This window comes from Dermacentor albipictus, chromosome 1, assembly GCF_038994185.2.
Source record: "Dermacentor albipictus isolate Rhodes 1998 colony chromosome 1, USDA_Dalb.pri_finalv2, whole genome shotgun sequence".
NCBI classification, from domain to species: Eukaryota; Metazoa; Arthropoda; class Arachnida; order Ixodida; family Ixodidae; genus Dermacentor; species Dermacentor albipictus.
In genome coordinates, this window is record NC_091821.1 from 389752014 (window position 1) to 389776135 (window position 24122).

At 47.1% G+C, this 24122-nt stretch overlaps 1 protein-coding gene and 1 non-coding gene across 8 annotated transcripts in view; one reads left to right on the top strand and one right to left on the bottom strand.

Annotated features, from left to right (window-relative positions):
• LOC135914055 (ornithine decarboxylase-like) overlaps positions 1-24122 on the bottom strand; it is a 111994-nt gene that overhangs the window by 69680 nt on the left and 18192 nt on the right. The window contains exons 1-2 of one of the 7 annotated variants that reach the window (XM_065446794.2): positions 14892-15037; positions 12750-12818 (exon numbers count right to left, since the gene is read on the bottom strand). The exons of 1 other annotated variant lie outside the window; for it this stretch is intronic. In XM_065446794.2, the coding sequence (XP_065302866.1) occupies positions 12750-12817 (68 nt within the window). In that variant the 5' untranslated portion in view covers position 12818; positions 14892-15037. Of the gene's footprint in view, positions 1-5051; positions 5318-12749; positions 12880-13715; positions 13743-14686; positions 14731-14891; positions 15038-24122 lie in introns of those variants that run through there. 5 more of the 7 variants (XM_070532018.1, XM_070532019.1, XM_070532020.1 and 2 more) reach the window with 5 other exon arrangements.
• On the top strand, positions 17628-17810 carry LOC135915095 (U2 spliceosomal RNA). Its single transcript, XR_010568511.2, has one exon. It is a non-coding gene; the product is annotated as a U2 spliceosomal RNA (small nuclear RNA).

The window sequence follows — 24122 nt, forward strand, 5'->3', positions numbered from 1 at the left end:
GGTTTCGCCCGCAAGACGAAGCATTGATCATAATAGCAAATTGTTAAACCGCTACACGGAGTGAGGATAGTAGTTTATCGACCGCATAAACTTGTAAGCATGCGCCTACTAACTAAATTAACACTGTGAAGCATGGTGTCACGTGCGCACTAGCAAACACGAACCCATCTCACTCGATGACTGCGGACACTCGCTGTCAGAACGCTGTTGTGAGGAAGCGCGGCAGCAGCAGTGAGCGAATTGCACCTCGTGCTGCCTCTCGCCACAGCGTCAACTAAGCGGCAAGCACACAATGCACACGCAGATATCAGCAGCCCTCGATCACGCCCGACACAGCTGCGGCCGGAGTAGAGCGCCCCCTTCCCCTACGCCACGGTGCCTTGCGTACGATGTAAAACAGTGCACTTCCTCCCTTCGCCCTAAATCGAGCCACCATCGTCGGCTCACCCTCGCACTCTTTTCCTCGCACATACAGCGCACGGCACGGGGACACGGTGTTATCGCACTTGAATTTACAGGGACCATCACGGTGACGCCGACGGTGACAATGACGCCTATCGGATAGCTATATAATGGCTATCGCAATAAAGGTAGCTCAGGGCCCCTTCAGTATTATTTAGCCAGTGGGACAATGCAAATAAAAATTTGATGGACTTTCTATTTCACTGCATAGAGCACAAATTCATCATCCATGAACGATTCCATTTGAGTAGTGTGCCGGAATTCTGTTATGTAGTCAATATACGGAAGCAACAATACCGGCCCGAAAATACGTCCCTGGGGGACGCCCGTTTTAGTACATATATTTTACCGTACTCTAGTATTCAAGCAAAAAATTGGAACCTTAACCACGAGTAGCCTTTGAAAAGTTTGTATGACTCCATCAATTCCTTACGCTATCATACTATAAAAAGTACAGTTCTACAGCGTCTTTCTGAACTCAGCCTTTTCCTTCGAGACATACCTATACCAATTCTAGCACTCTCGGAGGCCGGTCTCCCAAATGGAAGGACGATCCCAGGGTACATCAGACATGGAAATCCGAGTATACCATCATTTGCGAATGGAAGTGCGATGATATACATCAGGCGAGAAATACCTCACGTCACCTTACCAGTGCAAGACCTTTGTTCTACCTTCTTGGAAGTCGCCGCTGTGCAAGTGTGCCTAGGAAAACGAAAACTCAGTGTGGTGTCGGTGTACATAAGTCCGCGCAGGAAGGTCTCCATGGAGGCGTTCATAAAGGACCTTTGCATTCGTTGCCCCTCTCCTATAATAATCTGTGGCGACTTTAACGCACATCATTCGCTTTGGGGAGATAAGACTGCAGATTCCCGAGGCAAGGAACTTGTCACAGCCGCGGATGCTGCTGACTTATGTATCGCGAACGATGGCAAACCGACTTTCTTCAGGCCACCAGATTCATGGAGTGCCATAGACCTCGTTATCCATTCTCCAGACCTTGTCGTATCGTCAACAACGGCCCCAGACAGGATGGGCAGTGACCACTTTCCGATCTTCACGAACATCCCCTGGTGAGCTGTTCGCAGATATGCTGCGGAGCAAAAGAGTGGCTACCTCAATGTTGAAACTGCCAGATCATTTCCCTACTCCTGATTTGAAACTAAAGAACCTCTGCGCAGCGCGTAGCAGAGCGGAGCAGAAACTAATGAGAAAAACGGGCCATCCATCTGCGAAAACTGAATTCAACAGGATAAACGCTGTCATCCGTCGTCACACCAAAAGGTTAAGACGATGTTCAATGGGCTGCTTTCTGTGAGAGTTTATCGGCGTTTACTCCCATGACAAGGATATGGGGAGTAATGAATAGCCTATCCGGAAAGATTCGCCTGCCCAGGCCATTCGAAGCACTGGCTTTAAAGCAAGGAAAAGATTTGCAAACCCTTGCAGAAGATTTTGCAGACGTCTACACATCTGGCAGATCAGCAGGAGTATCGAACCCTCTATTGTCTGAAGCATCGCATACCATGGATACGCCGTTCACCTTTCGTGAGTTGGATTTGGCGCTTAGCAAGTTGAGAAGACGCTGTGCTGTGGGTCCCGATTCGATCAGCAATCAGATGCTGACAAATCTGCCATATGAGCGAAAACAAGCACTTCTGGACATATTTAATCACGTCTGGAGCACAGGAGAGATCCCAGAAGCATGGAAGACAGCATGGGTGGTGCCAGTGCTCAAGTCGGGAAAGGATCCTGCAAACCTCACCTCATACCGGCCAGTATCGCTAACATCATGCGCATCAAAGTTGATGGAAAGACTAATATGTACGAGGTTAACATGGTATCTCGAGCAAGGAAATAGACTGCCATCATGTATGATTGGATTTCGTCCACGGCTGAGTGCCCAGGACAGTGTCTTGGATCTACTGAGCCATATCGAGCACCATCGCGCAGACGGCCTTTCCACACTCGCCATCTCGTTGCCAAGGCATACGACTGTGTGCGTCATACAGGCATCATCAACGGACTCCGAGCCATGGGCGTCTCGGGAAATGCTCTTCGATTCGTCCATGAATTTCTCAGGGATCGATGTGTCCAAGTTAAGCTCGGAAGTATAATGAGTGACAAGCGACGAATTTCCCTCGGCGTCCCACAAGGAAGTGTCCTATCCCCCTTGCTTTTTAACGTTGCCATGGCCAGCCTTCCAAATGCCCTGAAAGTAGGTCGAACGGCAGTTAAAATGTCCATCTACGCAGATGACATCTGCATTTGGATCTCGGGGTACCAGCACAAACGTTTGGCCCGAATAGCCCAGGCCGCAATCTCCACTATCGATCGCCACTTATCGACGCTTGGCCTATCTTTATCAGCAGAAAAATCGGCCTTCATGCTTTCCCCGGGAGTGAGACGCAAGTCAACACGTCTGACGCTGAATATCAGAGGGCATTCAATTCTTCGTGCAACTCATGTTCGATTCCTGGGCGTCACCATCGACAACAAGCTGCTATGGCGTGGTGCGGTCGAAAGTGTTGTGGCTGCATCAGTGCAAAGAATACACGCACTTCGTCGATTGGCAGGTATACGTTGGGGTAACAATCCTACATCCATGCTTAAACTGAACGCTGCACTGATAACAAGCCGCATTCTCTATCAGCTCCCTCTGATATCACCGTCATCGAGTGAATTCGAGCGCTTGGAGGCAGTGCACAGAAAGGGACTTCGCTTGGCGATGGGAGTTCCAACGGCGGCTTCAAACAAGAAAGTCACTAATGAGGCAGAGTCTCTTCCACTCCGCCTCTTGGCATCTCAGGCCTTGCTGACGCAGCTATTAAGGCTGGGCGAGTCACGGGCAGGCACGGCGCTTCTCCGGCGGCTAAGAGCAAGAACTCGCTCACATTTCCATGCGGCGCTGAACACCTTCTGATTTTTAGGATTGGAATGGCCTAAACGAAGTCGCCTTGACCCGCCATGGTCTTTTCTGGACGTTACCTGCAGCCTCAATGTACCCCACCTACCGACGAAACGCACCATTTCAACTGCCGAAGCCACGTTCATTGTGCTGGACCACTTGAGCACTGTGTTTCAAGGCCATCTACAAGTGTACACAGACGGTTCGGTGTGCGCACAAACAGATAGCTGTGCAGCGGCATTCTGCATACCATCCCTTGATGTGTCATGGTCTGGCCGACTGGATCGCGTAGTTTCCTCTACAATAGTCGAAAGTGCCGCAATCACCGCGGCTTTGCGGAAACTACGGGCCTTTTCTGCACGAGATGTCGTGGTGCTGACGGATTCCAAGTCAGCATTGCAGAGATTACATCGGGGCCTACCTCTAGAGAAATTTACAAGGCAGTCTCTGGCACTGATCGACGACCTAACGAGCAAAGGATTTAACATAAGGTTTCAGTGGATTCCATCACACGTAGGAATTGATGGGAACGAGGAAGCTGACGCTCTGGCACGCCTAGCGCTGACATGTGTCCCAAAAGTGAAAGCTCCAAAAGCCTTTCGAAACCCTAAGGGTGCAATCCGCCTTCACTTTAGAGAGATGTTCAAGAATCCACACGAATCCTGTGTGACTCATGGATTTACACGTGAACAAGCGACGCTTTTATACCGCATCAGGACCGACTCCGCCTACACCCCAGCTTGGTTATTCAAGACTGGGCTTCGCGCTTCCCCACTCTGTGTTTTCTGTGGTGACATTGGCGACATCGAACATTTCATTTGGCTGTGCCCTCAGTTTGACACGGAACGAAAAGTAATGGTCGACAACCTACAAAAAAGCGGTCTCACGCACAGGACCTTTGAAGATGTTGTTTTCCCCGGAGGGCCCGCGGCATTGAGGAAGAGAGCGCAACGACTTCTGATAGCCTTCCTGCGAGACACGGGGCTCATCGACACCTGGTGACACACCACTGATCTGAACTCGAAGGAGGATCAGGCGGAACAATTGCCGGCTATGTATGCCAGGCTAACCCCGCCTGCTTCAACATCACCACCACCACCACCACCACTATAAAAAGTACCATGGTTAGCCAAATCTAGAGCATTATGGGGGTCGAGAAATGTCCGAATGTGTACACTTTTCCATTTAAACTTCCTATATGGCACGTATTATTTTTTTTACGTTCATTCTCTCCCTCTACTGCTGTTTTATTTTCGCGGGAAATATACGCATGCATCGTGAGAGTGACAGTATGGAATACTTGTCTAGAAATTTCAGTGGGCAGACATCGCTTTATTACTGATGAAAATACATCATCCCCCCTTTCCCAGCTTGTGATACTGTGGGAAGAGAGCTTTTATTTCAGCTCTGCAGAGCGCCTGCCCGCTGCTTACTACGGCATTCACCTCATCGCATCTGTCGCTGAAACTGTTTGCCGCGTGCTTTTTTTAAGAGCCCGCATTTCGATGCATATATTCTTGTTGAAAACTTAATGACAGAGTGGTTACGTCCTCCTCATCGCCCTTGCCCAGGTTGCAAACTACAGTCGCGTGATCAAAAATAGAAAGAAAATAATTCACACAAATTCCAGCAGCACTGCAAGAATGCAATGAAATCACAACGCTAGGTTGCTTGGTCTCACCTGCAAGATTCCATATTATCCTTCAGTGCCTTTTCGCTCCGTGCATCGCTTCTGGATTACGAAGGGATTGAGTGCTTTCTTGATTATCTTGCTGACAATCGCCGTTTAGCGCACGGAGTAGCATATATAGGAGAGCCGACTCTGGCACTCGGCAATGCGTTTGCTCTGTTCCCTCAGGTATGACACAAAGCCACTCGACCTCTTCACGCGCGGCACCGCGATGAGCTACATGCCTCTTCTGCTCACCCTCTCCACATGAAGCATTCGCTAGTGCTACTCCTCTTCTCCACTTCTCCAGGCTGCTAGCGCAGATACAGCGCACCCCGTAACGTCAAAATTGGATATTAGCAGCCAGCCTAAGAACCGGTTCTTGGGTGGCCGAAGGGGACCGCATAGCACACGCAAAGACAAGAACGAGGTTGCGTGACAATCTGATCGCAAAACAACGCGGTGCACTGCTCGGTTGTTTGATAAGTGTTCCAAACTTAAACCGATCGATTTCATTTGGTATACTCACGTACATTAGGCGGTTGTCATGCCAGGCTATTGAAGCGGTACGCTGCATATCGTTTCAGTCGTGATTTGAGTCTTAATCTTGCGCATGTTCCTTTTGCTGTGTTTTTTATAACTCAAAGGTTGTCTTCGTAGCGCATCTGATGTTTTTAGGTTGTTAAGCTCATTCCATGTTGCATTAGTGAGGTCAAGAGCTGTTTTGCTGTCGAGTGAGAGTGCGATATGGCAACGCAAGAAGAAACTACAAAAATTTCGTATTCATTAATGTTCCTAAGAGCTAGCAAAAGGATAAACATCCGCGATGGTTTGTTTGCAACTAATCGCGTGAACATGCTGTGGGGTGGATACATTGAGAGCTTCGCGTGAAATAATAGCTTGCCAAATTTAATATGTTATCAGCTTGCACCGTAAATTCATCCAAATTCATTTAGCAGCTGTTCAGCGAGACCTTTAACCAAGGTGATCGTGGCAAGCGAACGGCCGCACGTGAGTGTCTGCGGCGTAATCCGAAGCAAACAACGAAGATTTATGCACATTTTATATGCTACAATCGACGGCACTGCGCAAGCGCATGCGACGAAGGCTAAAGCTGACGACAAACGAGGTGGTGGTGGTGAAAACCTTTTATTAATGAGAAGGCCAAAAGTAAAAACAAATTAAAAAGCAGCGTTGTGGGCGGCCTTCAGGCTGCCGGTCTCCCGCCGTGGCGTAAGGAAAGGAACGCGTCACATCTAGCGGCTGACATGGAGTAACCCCAAGTACAAAAGGGGCGAAATTGCTGCCTCGTCGCATCAACAAGGAAACACTGTTATAAGAACATACAGATCTTCAAGGCCAACACAGAACGTTTTCATCATCATCATCATCATCATCATCGTCAATCAGCGTTTAGCTGCTGGCCTGCAACGGGAGACCGGCAGCCTGAAGGCCGCCCACAACGCTGCTTTTTAATTTGTTTTTACTTTCGGCCTTCTCATTAATAAAGCTTTTCACCACCACCACCTCGCTTGTCGTCTGCTTGTTGTGGACTTACCAGGATATCGCGTGAGGTACCTGGCGTCGATGCGCAGCGTGCCACCTGTTGGCGCGGTGCAAATTAACGGCGAAAATGCTAACCTTGACAAATACCACGATGTTTGTTTCAGTGAAAGTTCGCCTTGAGTTATCCTGCTGCTCCGTGAGCCGATGTCGCAATGTGAAAGAATGCAGTTTCTTTTGCTGGCGTAGACAGTCGAAGGAAAGCGACTCAGCATGCAACGCTAAAGACCGGTATTTGTGCTTTTTCGTCACTGCAAATGTTATGCGCGAAAACAAATTCAAGACTGCTGGTGAGCCTCCTGCCAGTCCCATGCCTACTATATTTGTTTCCTTTTAATTTTCTTTCCTTTCAGAGATGTAGTTCAGAAGTAAGACTGGATTACCAAATACTCAAGTTATTACACCAATGCCCGGCCACTGAAGACATAACTGGAAAGGTTAATGGCTTTCTAGATCGTTAAAAATGGTCTCGTCTGAATATTCTTAAAGCATATCGAGCACTCAATGCGAGCCTTGAGCAATTTCCCTTCCACCTGTCTTTATGTACGGTTAACATGCTTCTATCACAATTTATCTGCGAAAAGTGTTGCTTCTCGACGAGAGTATAAGAAACTTGAGTGTTTGTTATACTCTCGAACGCCTGCATATAAGCTTCGCCCGTTAATCACTGCTTTTCCGTTTTTCTGGAAAAGCAGTGATTAAGTCTGTGTTTAGGGCTGGGGAAATATGTAGCAAAAGCTATTTTGTAACTTGAAGTAATAATTCATTCTCTTATATGACTGCTTCAAGCACCTGCCATACAAACATATTAAAGCGAATACGGATCACCAATCAGACGTAGCCAAACAGTGTTCATTTCTCAGCCTAGGATGTGTTTCGGTTTACATTGGCCTCAATTCCATACACGTCAAATTAACTTTGCTCAAACAATTTTTGATCCGTCGAACCTTAGAACCAGGGAGATGAATCCCATGTGCTGCGCGGGGAAAATGCTCTTCACATACAATTTGACAATATTTTTCTAGGTAATGCAAAACACCCAGCAGTCTTACCGAATGTGAATTGCTACGTTACAGGATTAACAAAATTTGTTGCTGGACTAGTTGGTTCATGCTTAACAACTGAATAATGGCAAGTGCAATTCCAAGACGAGATAGAAGATAGGCGCACAAGAACAGGACAAGCACTAACTCGTCCTGTTCTTGTGTGTCTATCTTCTGTGCCGTCTGGGAATTGCGCATACCGTTATCCAGTTGTTATTACAGGATTATTTAATAAAATCATAAACAAATGTGGTCATAGCGTCTGATGCCTCGTAAAACGAAGAAGAGTGTGGTATTGGTATATTCAGTCCTCTGGACGACTGGCCATTTTCCGACCGGCTTTCAGACTTAGTGCCCATCTTTCTTGAAGAAATTTTAGTGACAGTTGTGGCTCTTTGCAAATTGAACCTATCAATACATTATCCGGTCATTGTGACGGATTAATTGCCTTTGTTTACTTCGCTCAAAGCCCGTAATGACGCGCACATTTTGCGAGTGTTTAAATTATTAGTACGTAAACTCATAACTAATATGTATTTGGTCTAGGTACCTGGACATACGGGCCTAGTCATAAATGAAACAGCAGATTCATTGGCGAAACCGTTGGCCAATCATTCAAATCCTCCCTGCATCAGCTTTCTTCATAGCTGCAATGTTCAGGCGGCAAATGATGCCGCGAGAATTACCTGTACCATCTATATCAAGTTTATTTCATTTTAGACCCTCATTGCGTCCCTCGACAAGCAATTCATGTCAAACGAGCACTGAAGTAGCTATTAGTACGCTAGGTTGCCGCATACCCTAACTAAATTTTTATTTGCATAGTGCTGGTCTGGCCCCCTCACCAATTGGTCCTTTGTGCAAGGAAGATGAGACCACAAAAGATTCTTTAAATTTCTCGTCGGCTATATATCAGTTTAAGAAAACAAACCTTAGAAAAAACCATTTGCCTTCTTAGATTAGGTACAGGTGCTCAATGTTTACTATCCTTGGGTGCCTCTACTCTCGGGCATGGCGGCAGAAAGATTGGTGCTGCCATCCAAGATTTTCTTTAAGGAGCAATGAGATATAAACTCTAAAATTGAAGAATTGAATCTTCCTTTTGTTTCAACCAAATTGAGTTAGATATTTTTTTACGGTTCATCGTTCTCATGTAAGTTTTCGTTTTCATAAGATTTTTCGCTCCAATCTCCATCTTTCGATTCTAATTTAGCTATTACAATATTTTGTCATCTTATGTAATACTCCACTTTCACGTATACCCGTACCTCGGCCAATCCCCCAGGGTGAGTGCCTTCCAGTATTTCCAGGGATCTGCATCTACATTTACTAACGGGTACGCTGCACTTGCTCTGCTGTTGCCTCAACACGATTGTGATGGACAAAACGCAACAAGCCGCACTAGCTTCATATTGTTGTCTTTTTAATCCCTTATATCACATTATATACCATAATATATTTTAACACAATTATATGAGCATGAAAAATCAGTAGTGCTTTATACCTCAGTTTATTCGGCTATATCAAAACATTAGTGGAGAATGCCAAACTCGCGACACAGAAGATGTATTAACACAAAGGTCGTAGTATTATCACTCGTCCCATACTGGCATATCGACTGCACTGCAAAAAGCGCCTGTTCTTGTCCCGCATTTCTTCTTGCAAAAATTACGGCACTATTCCTGCACATTGAGAAAACGGCGAAATTCCGTTATATTATGCTAGGCGCGTGAGCACCGTTTGAAGAGACAGGAAGATCGAAAGGACGCAGCAAATGAGCGACAGCGCAATGCCGCAGGACGCACATGCACTGTTTTACCGCTGCCTGCCCCGACAAGCCTGGGCTCCATTGAAGCAAATAGTGCAGAAAGCGTTAACGGGTGGACAAGTGAGCGAACGTGCAAGCGGTGGCGGCAACAGGTGTCTATTTTTTTACCTCTTGAATGGGGGTGTAGGAGGTAGGGGGGGGGGGGGTTGCAGGGGAACCTAGTATTGTTTATTCTACGTCTGCCAAGCAGCTTCGGTTGGATGAGTACTCTTTGAGCTTGCTAGCATTAGTAAAGTTGCGTTTGCTTAAGAAACATTGGCGCTAGTGAAGCTAGCAACGATATTTTGTAGTACAACCTACGTGACGCCGTGCTGAGCGTCAATGTCGCGTACCTCGAGACAGGGTTGGCAGTGATGGAAGTGTTTTCGGATTGTCATGCTGTGTCATTGTTTGCATAGAGCAGCCAAAATAGCCTTGCGTTACGTTTCCTTTCTTTAAAATTCCATTAAACTGTGGCACCACGTGCGTTCTCACCCGTTCCTTTGCTTTAGGTACCGCACAGCGTATAGCTCGGTGTCTGCATCCCTGATTTCTTGTACTTGTCGTTAATGTCACGTAGGAAAAAATCATGAGAACTCGCCAGTTTCAGCCGACAGAGCTAGGCAATATGTTCGTCATTTCGCTAACAAATACAGTTCTAGAAAAATATCTTACACCTGTGCCTCCTGCTTTCGCGAAATCGAGGATTTTGCTGCACCAACGTGTTATATTTTTCGCATTTACAGAAAAAAATGTCAAGGAATGCAGTTGTTTAGGCTTGAACACTAATGATCGATTTACTGGAGTTATGATGAAGCCTCTATACTAAGGAAATCCTTGCGCCTTAAAGGAACTTGTAATTTCGTTCGTCTTATCGGAAATCCAAATTTCACATTATTGATGGGAAATAAACTAGGTTTCTCACTGTAGCTTAACCAAGACTTCAGCGTAACACTGTTCAACAACAAAGAGCTCAGTGCCTTCTTCGCAATATCAGCTGCCTGTGTTGTATCGATGAAGGTGCCTTACATACACATTATGCTATTTCATCGGGTTTGCTCTGCAACAGCGGAAATTTTACTATATTGTAGCCTGAAATTACAGATGTCTGTATATAGTACGGGGATGTGCAGTAAATATGATGGCGTCTTATTGCAGTGCTGTGGAATGAAAATACGGACGTTGGTACATTTTTACGAGAAATAGTTGGCAGCCGGGGTGCCTGTCGAAGTCCAGTAAAACGAAGCGCCATCTTTTACCGTGTGCCTAAATCACTGTAGTTGCGTTTCGAGAAAAACAAAGGCATCAAGACAAAGAAGATGGCTTTGCTTTGGCAAGAGAAACAACAGTGAAGGTCCCGTTTGCCTACACAACCTAGCAGCCATGTCACTATGGCGCAGACTATAATAAACCAACTTTGGTAAGCATTTGACGAATGCATTAGGTGCGCAAGTGTTCCTTCATTACGCCTTTGCGGGTTGCAGAGTCACTGCCCCCTAAAAACGCACGACTGGTAAAATGTTAGGATTCATTTCAATCGGTTATGATCATTTCTGGTCGTCCACCATTCACGGCCTGCCGATAACGGTAATAACGTGGGCAGGGCGGCGCTAGAGCCCCTCACGAAGTGCGAAAAGGAGTAACATTGGAATAGAATTGCTACATTATAGCGGCCTACAGCCCCGCGATAAGGCAGCAGTTGAGGACTTCAACTGGGACTGTAATAATAAAATGAATGCTGCCAAATTGAAAAGGAAATAGAAAGCTGGACGCAAATCGGTTTTCACCACGGCCGCTAGGATTTCAAGCTCAACACTGGCAGAAAATCAGTCAAGAGAAGCTGGACACGTTAAGGTATAACCGAGGCTGAAACATGACTGACGCGCGTTGCACTTGTTTCTCGAGCATGTTAGCACACTTTTGCAACTGCCCATGGGTAGCTTTGGCAGTTAACAGTGATTCGATATCGTCTGCCTTTGGTCTAGGCCAAATTTGAGGATTTGCTGGCATTGCGAATAGAGCTCAGCGTTGACGTTGTGTTTTGCCCTTTTGCCACTGAGATACTCCTTAAACTTCCCTTTAAATTATCTTTATGGGTCTGTGTGCGATAATGACACACAGTACACGTGAAGCGCTCCACAAATCCGGCTTGATACCAGCCTCCGCTTGTCAGTGTCCAACTTATATACAGCGAAATCACGACACGCACTTGACACCTGTCGGATAGCGAGCTTATTTATTTACGAAAGCTTATTTGCAGCAGTCAGATGTTTTTATGTAAACCTGCTTCACGACTCTCCGAGAAAGGCATGTTCAACAATGGGGCCCTTTTGACGTAGAACCATACCAGCTGCATCTTTCACACCCTTTCCAGAAAGTTTATTAGCCTATTACTGTTTTTTTTCGGCGCCTTGCGTACTCTATACACTGAACTTATGGCCGTACAAGTTTTTCACTGTTTATTTCGCTGACGCAGACTGCGCGCTGTAAGATGTATTGCGTTGAAGCTGCTCTCTTCGTACAGTTTACTGTCATACTCGTTGATTTAAAAAGACTTCAGCCATGCCAGAAATATATATATATATATATATATATATATATGTGTGTGTGTGTGTGTGTGTGTGTGTGTGTGTGTGTGTGTGTGTGTGTGTGTGTGTGTGTGTGTGTGTGTGTGTGTGTGTGTGTGTGTGTGTGTGTGTGTGTGTGTGTGTGTGTGTTTGTGTATCAGAGAGGCGGAATCGGAGGGTGGGGACACCTGGGATCTTCGCATCAAACAAACCTGCCCATTTCTTCAGTTTCATTTGCCGGCAGGACGGAATACTTCTCAAGTTAGACTCCCCAAAATTAATGCATTGCATTTATTGAAGGAGAATTACCACAGTGTTACAATCGTTTCCATCCCTGTCAATGTGTTCCACAAGTCGCAATCATTTTGGGATAGAATCCCCAAACTACTGACACGTGGGAAGGGCGTAGGGTACATTATTCAAGCCAACTCGCACATTTCGCCTTGTGTGCATGCAGAAACGGCATGAACCAGGGTGAGCTACGAACATATATTATCACGCCATCGCGTCACACTTACACTTTAGTGATTCGAAATTTGATAGTGATGAATGTGCCTTTTTAAAGTAGATCTCAAGCGGGAGAGAAAGTGTCTGGAATTCATGAATTTCACGGTACCTTTGCCAGCTTCAATGATTGTTATATCAACACAAGTCTTAGGCGCAAAACAACCAAATTCTCGTCAGTCGCAATGCAACAGACCTCGAAAAAAAAAGATAATGATTTACTTACGTGGGAAGTGCGGAGACACGGACAATGTTCTTCAGCGTTTTAGGAGAGGCCCGGAAGGGGGCTGCCATGCTGCGCAGTATGGACGACAACTTAGTACCGTAAATGGCTCGTGTAGGGCCAATTGCTGGCACTGCATGAATGGTACAGAACGTGATTGCCGTTTTAATTCAACATAACCACCCATCGCAGGGTACGCAGCGGGAGCAGTGTCGTTTTTGCTGTTGCCTGGAGCTAGTAAACATATATGTAGCTGTCCACAAGGAATACTGCACATGTACAGTCGACCAAAAAAGTTTACGGACCATGACATCTGACAAAAAGCTGGATATCTCCTCAGCCTCAAAACGCAGCCTGGTGTTCCCATTTCCAGCCTTTAGTGGTATGTGCGCACAACATTCGGATGCCCGGTTTTACTGGCTGATTTTAAAGGCTACGCGTATATTTAGAATTTTCTGAGATCTCGTGGTCCGTAAACTTTTTTGGTCGACTGTACTATCAGCGTCAAATGAATCTTGAACAGCGGAGCGCGTGGCCCAAGCATAAGTGAAGGCTTGGCCGCACTGTGCGATTCCCGTCTAGTGAGATAATCTCGCTTCTGTTCTGGCTCTTACCTTTGAAAGGGAGAAAATGAAAAATAAAAATGAAGCTAAAATATCGCAGTTTACGGCGAGTCTTGTAGCACAGATCGCCGAAACCACAAGTGCTGTCGGCGCGAACAGCGGTGCACTCTTCACTCTTAGAAAAATTTACACCTTTGGGGCGTATCTTGTCCCACAACAATAATCGTCATCCACACGGCGGACCGCCATAGCAGACGGCAGAGCAGAGCAATTAGCTACACTCTCGGCCAGAGTATCATTATCATTCCGGCTCCAGTCCCACAAAGCCGGGAACTGCTCAACGAGAGATAAAAAATGAAAAAACCTCCTCGTCATTCCAAAATGACACGGTGTTTAAAAAATATACCTGCTGCATGCACGTGTAGGGGGAACGGCGGACATGAAACGACTGGCTTGACTGGCTTTTGCTGAGCCGAAAACTAGATTGGATTTGGCTGAAGACACTCTTTTGCTGGACAACATTCGTTGGCTACGCCAAAATCGCTGCGGTTTGCACGCGGTCCGCCGCCAAAACTGAAGCGGGAAAAGCCTCGGCGATTTGTTGGACCGCGAGGGCCGCGGTCTTGCGCGGGCCAACGGCGGTACGCACGAACTGGTGACGTCCTATCACGTGATGCGCGGACCGCGGTCCAAAAGAGCAATTTGGTCCGTCCTGTGGATCGGCCTTTACTGGGAAGTACCGGACTCGCCGCGGTAAAGAAAGAAAATGCGGACAAGACTGATGACGAGTATCATTCCATGGCAAAAAGGTGTAATTTTGCTTAAGAGTGTGCGCGTGGTGAAGTTTGCACCGTCATCGCAAGGTAGCTTCACCCACGCGGACCGCGCGTGCGAATTAAAAATTAATGTTTTGCCTTAATAAAGGAATTCCCCAGGGTTTGGCGCATCTGTTCGGTCGGCTTCTCACCGAGTAAACTGGGCCGATCCCGGATATGTAATTTCGTGTGACCCGTGGTCGTTGTGGGTCCCGTGGAGGCGTCACTGCGTGTCACGTCACTCTTTTCGCGGGTGTAGGCTGCACTTGTCCTTCCGTCGTCCTTAGTCAAGTTTATTAAAAATTCCGCTCCGCCGCTTTCCGTTGCATTTCGAAGCAGCTGACGCTCTCTTTGGCAGTCTTGTCCACGTTATTTTTTTTTTGTCATGAAACTATAGGATGCCAAAATGGCGTGGAATGTACAGTAGCGAAACAATATCAAAATAGGAGTTGTAGCTGAAGGGAATCAAGAGACTGACTCGAATGGAAGATGTGACAACACAATAATGGACAGCCTAAGTTAAGATGACAGACTATAAGGCGTCCACTTCCTTCGCTCTCACCAATTTCCTGCGCAGTTCTCAGTCTTTACAAATCATCATTCGCCCGTTTAACGGAACATAAAAGAATGAGCGAAAGAACAAAAAAAAAGAATATGGGCAATTGGCACGTTCAGCTTAGTGTTGCAATTTGAACTCTAAACTTCTGCGAAACACATTTCAGCTGTCTTTCACGATGGCTTATCACAAAAAAAGACACACTGCTCACAACTTGGGCCCGGCGACCACTGATGACGTCGACAGGCGCACAGTGCGCGTTCTTGCCGTCGAGTTTCCGACACTAAAGGCTTCTTCCACAGCCCACAAAAGAATGCAGAGTTGCGGCGTGCGCAGCTTTGCCAGGAGCACAGCCGACACTTATTTAACCACTTAAATTTAGCAGGCTCACCCCAAAATGGCAAAGATCTGCTACGAACATGCAGCTGCGGCGCTTATATTCCCGGTTAGTTTTACAAACACAAAAATGTGGTAATCATTTTCAGGCTGGTGACTCATTCCAATAGAATGTGCCCGTATCTAATAGGGCCTTCAGCCTGTATGCACATGTGTCAAAGTGGTTAAAGTTGGTTTACAAAAGCAACTAGATCCTAGGACACGCGTCGCGCTAGCTCCTGCACCTGCAGTCACAAAAGCGTGGCACCACTGTTACAACAGCGTCACTGACCAACTCATGATCTGTAGGATGTGCTCGATTGACAGATGTCACAAACAGGGTTACATGCACACGCAAGCTACAACACTATAGCTTTGCGCCTGCTGTCCCATTCGCTCCTTTTAAATTGTGGAATAAAGCTTCGTTCGTTCGTTCGTTCGTTCGTTCGTTCGTTCGTTCGTTCGTTCGTTCGTTCGTTCGTTCGTTCGTTCGTTCGTTCGTTCGTTCGTTCGTTCGTTCGGTCGGTCGGTCGGTCGGTCGGTCGGTCGGTCGCTCGTTCGCTCGCTCGCTCGCTCGCTCGTTCGTTCGTTCTTTCGTTCGTTCGTTCGTTCGCTCGTTCGTTCGTTCGTTCGTTCTTTCGGTCGGTCGGTCGGTCGGTCGGTCGTTCACTCGTTCGTTCGTTCGTTCGTTCGTTCGTTCGTTCGTTCGTTCGTTCGTTCGTTCGTTCGTTCGTTCGTTCGTTCGTTCGTTCGTTCGTTCGTTCGTGCGTTCGTTCGTTCGTTCGTTCGGTCGGTCGGTCGGTCGTTCACTCGTTCGCTCACTCGTTCGTTCGTTCGTTCGTTCGTTCGTTCGTTCGTTCGTTCGTTCGTTCGTTCGTTCGCTCGCTCGCTCGCTCGCTCGCTCGCTCGTTCATTCGGTCGGTCGGTCGGTCGGTCGGTCGTTCGTCCGTTCGCTCGTTCGCTCGCTCGCTTGCTCGTTCGTTCGTTCGTTCGTTCATTCGTTCGTTCGTTCGTTCGTTCGTTCGTTCGTTCGTTCGTTCGTTCGTTCGTTCGTTCGTTCTTTCGGTCGGTCGGTCGGTCGGTCGGTCGGTCGGTCGGTCGGTCGGTCGGTCGGTCGGTCGGTCGGTCGTTCACTCGTTCGCTCGTTCGTTCGTTCGTTCGTTCGTTCGTTCGTTCGTTCGTTCGTTCTTTCGTTCGTTCGTTCGTTCGTTCGTTCGTTCGTTCGTTCGTTCGTTCGTTCGTTCGTTCGTGCGTTCGTTCGTTCGTTCGGTCGGTCGGTCGGTCGTTCACTCGTTCGCTCACTCGTTCGTTCGTTCGTTCGTTCGTTCGTTCGTTCGTTCGTTCGTTCGTTCGTTCGTTCGTTCGTTCGTTCGTTCGTTCGTTCGTTCGTTCGTTCGTGCGTTCGTTCGTTCGTTCGGTCGGTCGGTCGGTCGGTCGTTCACTCGTTCGCTCACTCGTTCGTTCGTTCGTTCGTTCGTCCGTTCGTTCGTTCGTTCGTTCGCTCGCTCGCTCGCTCGTTCGTTCGTTCGGTCGGTCGGTCGGTCGCTCGGTCGGTCGGTCGGTCGGTCGGTCGGTCGGTCGGTCGGTCGTTCGCTCGTTCGCTCGCTCGCTTGCTCGCTCGTTCGTTCGTTCGTTCGTTCGTTCGTTCGTTCGTTCGTTCGTTCGTTCGTTCGTTCGTTCGTTCGTTCGTTCGTTCGTTCGTTTGTTCGTTCGTTCGTTCGTTCGGTCGGTCGGTCGTTCACTCATTCGCTCGCTCGTTCGTTCGTTCGTTCGTTCGTTCGTTCGTTCGTTCGTTCGTTCGTTCGTTCGTTCGTTCGTTCGTTCGTTCGTTCGTTCGTTCGTTCGTTCGTTCGTTCGTTCGTTCGTTCGTAAGCAGGGCCGCCAGGTGAGATCTAAGAGTAGTAATTAACGTGACGGCTTTGTACAGCACTATCACCTTCACTTTCTTCTGAGCAATTCTGGAACGGGCCACGTGTGCGGCGACGTGTGTGAGCTCCACGTTACGGACACAAAATGTTTTTACTTAGATCTGTGCTAAACGAGCATGCATTCTTTTTTGAAAAAATAACTCCCGATTGCTGAATCGAATAACTAAGTTCATGTAATTTCTAATAATTTGAAATGTTTGTCGGCGTGGAAAGGCAAGAGAAGTTGACTCATACCCTTTCAACGAAATGTAACACTGCTAAGTTTAAACGTAGGGGAAGATGTCGGTACATTGAACTGGGCTTCACGCATGTCAGTAAGGTGTGAAAGGTGAAATTCGTTGCAGTGAAAAGAAAAACGAAAAAAAAAATCATGAGTCATTCTACTCTGCGAAGATGGAAAACCAGTGAAGCTGTTCAGCATACGACACTGCGGGGACACATAATATTGAGAAAAGGTACGAACTCATTTACCGTGATTTTTATATAGATTCGCGTGGACGAAGGGACCGCCGCCCCGAGGAGCCGGAGGAAAATAGACACGCGGGATGTTTCGACGCGACCGCCACCACGAGAGAACGGAAGGAAAGGAAAGTGGATAGGCATGCGCTTAGAAGGCCTACAAAGAGAGTGCAGTGCGAACGTGTACACATGGCCGACGCGGGTCAAACTGCAGTATTTGTTGTTACCAGCTTAAAATCTGATACGGGTTCTATTTGGATCCAAGATAGTAACGTTATTTTTGCATGCTGGCAAAGGGCTTCAAGCCTGCTTCCCCTCCGCCGTGGCTCGGCCTGGTATGCGCTATCTTTAGGATCGGCCCATGGTTCTTGCACATGCACACGGCAAATGCACGGAAGCCTAGCCATAAACAGCTTCGATGTAAAAAAATAGGATTCGAAGATTGTACTCGGCTCCTGTGACAACGTCAGATGCTCTACAACTGCTTTGAATGTGTCCTGGAACATGGTCGACCCGACTTGAAAAATTAAGAAAGGCTGGTCTAAAACCAGACCTAACTGAAAAGTATGACTGTTGGGTGATGGACAAGTTTGCAGAGACATTGCTGCATGCCGTTCTTGCGCGACGCAGATTGCGAGCGTTTATTTAACTTTCTCTTGTTGTTTGTGCCTTGCGGAAAATCCACCCGTAAAAGAAGAACGCCAGAAAGAAAATTCGAAGATAGTTGCGGTTATCGCACGCAAATGGTGCAAACATAATGAGGAGCAACACATCGAAAAAGATAAAGGTTCATGTAGAATAAAACCTGGTCACAAATCACTAAACCACCTCAATCTGGGGTATTTCTTACATAGTTGCGCGCAGCATGAATTAAGAAAACGGCTCCTCGTATTTTTGAAGTTACTGTTTTGTTTGAGCAACACCAGTGCCTCCTATAGATCAAACGAAAACATATTTGCTTAGACCAGAGGTAATGAGGGCAGCTGTGTAAACGAGCCTAAGTACGGTGGTTAGTTGAAGTGGCCGGCGTAAACTCCTCAAGCCAGCGAAGTCGTTGCACGCGGCTCAAATGTTTACAGTGTACCCGCCTACGAAACTATCAACTGTTGAGATGTTTTGAACTATGTTCTTGAAAGGAATACGAATTCAATTGTATTGAATTCTGGCGTTTTGCGTGACAAAACCACGATTTGATTATGAGGCACACCTTAGCTGGGGACTCCGTATTAAGTTTGACCACCAGGGGATCTTTAACGTCCTCCGAATGCATGGGACACGGACTTCTTTGCATTTCAGAAAGGAATACAAATAACTTAACAGACAACAGGTGTGAAGTGCAAGATCCGCAAAATTCAGACAGCGTTATTTGTATGGGAACTCCACTCCCTAGCGGGATTGGCCGACGGCCCATGGTTGGAAACTTCTGGAGGGAGACCAGCTGCCAGCTATCACGGCCAGCCATAGAAGGGAAAAAGTCGGGCCAAGGTTGCTTACCAACTACGACGGCACTTGAGGAGCCAAAAGACGTGGGACCGAGGTTGCTTTACGACCATTCTCCAGGGTCGGCTGCGACAGGTTGATGTGCGAACTGGGAACTACGTCGTGCCGAAGTACGTTGCCAACGTACTGTATCTAGGTGCATTCAAAAGCAGTTTCGCGCGTTTTAACACCAGTGGTTTCGACCCAAGCGGCTTTGAGGCTTTCTCTTTCAGTTTCCTCTTATATTTATGTTTTCTCACATTTCCTCGAATTATGTTTCCTCGCATGTTCAAATTACAATCCGAAGTTATCGCGATTGCAGCTCATGTGTGCATTATACTTTACAAATTTCTTGATGAAATTTACTTTAAAAATCTTCAGTTAGTTCACTAAGCCACTTGCACTTGGACCTAGAGGAAGACCTAGACGAATGAGCAGCGACGCACGCGGTACTTCCTCACACATGCGTGCGCGCCTAACGTGTGAACAAAATGTATCTGTTCTTCACGCGCGGGCACACGTCATGTGCTGTGCAAAAGTTCCTGACATGTACGTCAAATGTATGCAGCATGTCCCCATGATGTCCATCACGGACATGCAAGGGAAGCCCGCGGGACAAGGAAAACCCTGCCAAACGGTCATGTGAGAGACGTTTGTAGTATATCCATGTCCTGGCAGTGCATGTTCTTCAGACATCCATAGGAGGTCATAGTTGTAACTTGGACGTTAAGTTCGATGTAGGCCCAGACATAAGCCTACCTACACATTTATTTTCGTGCGCCGTGCTAGGTCAGAGCCACCTAGACTAGGAGAAGGCCTCGCACTCCTTCCGTGACGTCACCACACTCAGCCCATCCGCCTCCGCTTGAGGTGCCATCGAAAGAAATATAAAAGCACAATACTGCAGTATGTTCGAGGGTATACCTCCGGAATTTGTTTGCAGCCAGTATAAATTTAGCACCGGCCTGATTTAAGGAACGAAGACAAGTTCTTTCCACGTCTTTGGCATTTGGCATTTGGCATTTGGAGCCACGCTGACAATGGCCCCGATACGACAAATTGCACTGCAGAATTTGGCTCTAGAAAGACGATGCGCCGGAAAAACATATTTCTCTTTTCAGTCTGTCGCTGACAGCTGTACAATTCATATAACACATTTTATTGGGCATTGGTTTCCACTATCACAAAACGACATTCGAACACACAACACTCACATCAATAAAATATGACATACATCAACCTCACTAGCTTAATAAGAAAAATCTGCTAAACTTCACGATGCAGAATAATTAAACAAATTTCCACAGAAATCAAGACAACATAACACATAGTTCATACATTGTATGTATTCTAGCATACATATTTGCGAAAGCAGCACACATCATTTTCACTTAAGGGTAATCAACTTTCTCTTTTTCCCATTATTCTTTTCTTTCTTTATCCTGTCGTTTCTGAAGGCTGCGTAATTCTTCAGCAGAGTTTTTACTGCTGGATTAAGGATGTTCTTTAACATTGACTCTTGACTGTGACAAGTTGCACAAGTTTCAAACTCTTCACTGTCACAGAGCAAATACTTCATCACGCTTAGAAGTGCAGCTCTCTGATTACTCTCTGCATGAAACGTATTCTCATATTCTTTGCCTGCAATATGTTCTAGCACACTCTTGGTGCACAGCACCACATGACCGACACATGGCTCTGGAAATTTCAAGCCACTTCTGCTCATATTATCAACCAGCACATGCTCACTGCATTCAAGCTCTCGCTCAGTAATTGTGAACAAATCACAGCAGTCATTGCAAGGCTGGCGCTTCAAAGCAGCATCGGCACAATAGCCAGCGCTGTACACCGATGTCGACATGCCTTTCTGGGGCTTCTTTAGGTCACAGCTTCTTAGCTTTATGTTATATTTGTCAATCAGCATTTCAGCACATGTCTCTTTGCAAGTGTCAGTGGATGCTGGCATATCAGGCAAGATCAGTGTGTTCTGGAGGCGATCTTTGCCTCAGCTTCAAATACCTGTGTGATCGACACATTGTAATGGGACACACAGAGCTTCCGGTACTTTCCAAACCGAGCTTCGAGGGGATCGGTTTGAACTTTTTCAAGGAGAACGTACGTAAAACCGAGCTCCTCCAAACAATATCTTGGCACCTCGATCAAGGCGTATGCGGAAAGCCAGAGAGCTGAGTCGGTCTCTTTTGTTAATGCACCTGTATGCACACACCTACTTTCCCTGTCGTCGGGTCAGGTAACAAATGTGTCGAGGAACTGCAGATGCTCACCATTGATTTCCCGTACTGGCTCTTGCCCCACATCTCTCACTCTCTGTCCCTTATGGGAAGTCTTGACGTTGACGATGCTCCACCATCGCACAATGAGGTTAATGAAATCAGCAGTACCATCTGCAAGCGTCAGATGCAGGCTTTCGCCTCTTATCCTCAAAGCAGATGAAACAAAAGAGTTAAAAATTTGCAAAGCAAGTTCCACGTTCTGCCTCTCAATATTTGTGGTATTCAAAGCTTTTTACGTTAGCCCAAAAGCCGCTTTCACAGTATTAGTTTGTTCAGCCTCATGAAGCTTTCTGAGTGATGTGAATGAAGCACCCTCCATTTTCTTACTTTCTGTGGTTCCACAGGGAAATGGTGGGTAATATAGACACTTGTCAGGTTTTTTTGGTTTAGCCATTTGTTTCTGATACATTTTAGCAAATGCACAGAGTCAACAATATGAAAGAGTGGCTGCTGCGGATTAGCTCGATAGGGGTAAACAATTTCGAGCTTCTGGGCCTTAGTGAACATAGCCATTACATTCCGGTTAATAGAATTATTATCTGTGATGACTGCAACAATATGAAGGTTCGCTTCTTCAAGTCTCAAGACTACTAATTTACAGTTTCATGCAGTTCCTCAGCAGTAATTTTGGACACTGTAAGGATGTGTTAATAAAGGGAAAATCAGACTCCACCAGTTCGTAGCAATCGCTGTGTGCAATATCTTTGAACGGTGACAGGAGAGACTTCACCATAAATACATGCGCTGTCTTAGCAGGTTCAGAACAGCTCGAAGCAGCCCCTGTTATGCTGCCACCCTCGTATTCGAAAAACTGCTGTAAGTGTATTGCATCTACTATTAATGTTGCATTTCTTTCATCAGCTTTCAGCAGACTTGCCCTCCTTTTCATATGTCTTAGGAAGCCCTCTTCATTTTGCTCCTTTAAAGGACTGACATCATGTGCACCACAGACACGCTTGATTATTTCAGTATGAGGCAACACCGGCTTTCCACTGCTCCTCAAAAACTTGTAAACATGCAGTGAAATAGTGTACAAAATGCTACACAACACCAAAAGTTCCGCAGAGTACCAAACAGCATTATTCCTCTTCATGAGGAGATGACACTGCTCTTTGAGGAACATCACAGCGCCCATCTTTTCGTCCTCCAGAAGGTCTCCACTTGAAATGTCATCACAAAGTGAGATCACCAATTTCAGTGCACCCTTTCCTTTGTCCACTTGTGGTGGTTCTCCTTTAGTGCAGTGGTCCTCGACATCAACCAAGAGCTGAAGAAGCACGCGGAAATCGTGGATATGATCCGGGATCTCAAAACACTTGTCAGATGTAAGACGAGCACCTCTCCAAAACACACGCACAGACATATCCGACGACACAGTCGCTGACACCAAAATCTCGGGAGCATCTGTTGTCACTTTGATGTGAGCAAAGATGTACAGCTGTCGCAAGGTACCGCTGTCCAAAACCTTTTCTCTCCTAGCTTGTACAGGCGTGAACTGATGTCTTGGAGGCTGTTAACTTTGTTTTCTCATTCCTCGTTCGCGTGCGCTTAATCTGACTAGTTTAAGGTCCTTTGAAGCTGTTCGCTCTCCACACGTGTTCGCTTTGCGTCAGGGTCTTCTCTCGACGTGCAAGAATCCAAAATATATTGCGGGCAGTCGGGAAATATCGTTGGAATGGCATCAGGCGTAAGCCGGGTGAGATCATTTGAACCTCGATGGTCCGTCCGTCGCAGTCCATGTATTTATATGTTGTGCGTAGGTGCTCGGGCTTGAAACGCCGTTCGCAAACCTGTGTTGTGCCATCACCACAAGCCCGCATTCCGAATCTGCAAGATGCGGAATCTATCCTGCGAGCGCCCTAATTCTCCCTTCACAAGTCAAGATGCTGAGCCGTCAGGCAGCGGGATCCTGCGGGAGAAGCCTCGGCGAGCAGCAGGTTTGGACGTGTCCGCGAGTACCAGACAGCCCGGCGCCGCACCTCCTCTTGCATGGAGGTCACCACGCGCGCGAACTTTGTACCGGGTGGCCAGCGCGGTCGCTGGTTGGACCCCTCGGACGACCGTCGTGTGCTGACTTTGTATTGCGCCGTTTGAGTGACAATGGTTCTCGGGGATTATAAAAGCAGCGACGCGCTGCCTGAAAAACAGGATCCGCCGACCCACCGGGAGACAGTGTCGCTCCCGACTGGGGTGAGATGTGTCACGCGTTTTCGCCGGACGCCGTCGTGCGAGAACAGTCGCGTTTGTTGTGAGCACTCGGCCCCAGTGCCGACCCGTTCATGTCCTGTATGATAACCTGTATATAATGTATAAAGTCCCTTTTGTTATTCTCATCGACGCCAGGCTCGGAGTCTTCGCTACCAACGCTCTGTCACGAAACGGGTGACGAGCGCTACGGGACCACAAAGCCGTAATCGTGGTGCAGCGGTGCAAGTTCGTAACACTGGTGGCACCGGTTGGGTGTCGTAACACTGGATGGCAGCTACGGGATTGACCGGCATCAGCTACCTCGGCGCGGTGAGTGCCTGAAGTTTACCTCAAACACCAGACTTTCTCTGACACAGGTTATAGTAGCTTAGGGAAGGATTTGGTGTTGCATTGTGATAACCTTGTGTGTTTCAAGCCTAGTAAGAGTGTTTTGAAAACCAGGGGATGCTGAGGGGGTAAACAGGGCAGTGTGTGAAATACTTGCATATGTCTTACTAGTAGTGTTATAGTAGCGTACGGCAGGTATATTCAAAAAGGGTAAACAGCAGGAGGACAGTGTGAACGATGGAGAAGCACAAGGTGAAGGAACTTCTCGAAATTTGTGAGGAGTTGGGCATTGAGTTGGGCTCAACCAAAAGAAAGAATGCGATCCTTGAGGTCATGAGGACTGGGGACGTAACGGCTGAGGAAGCCGCAGAG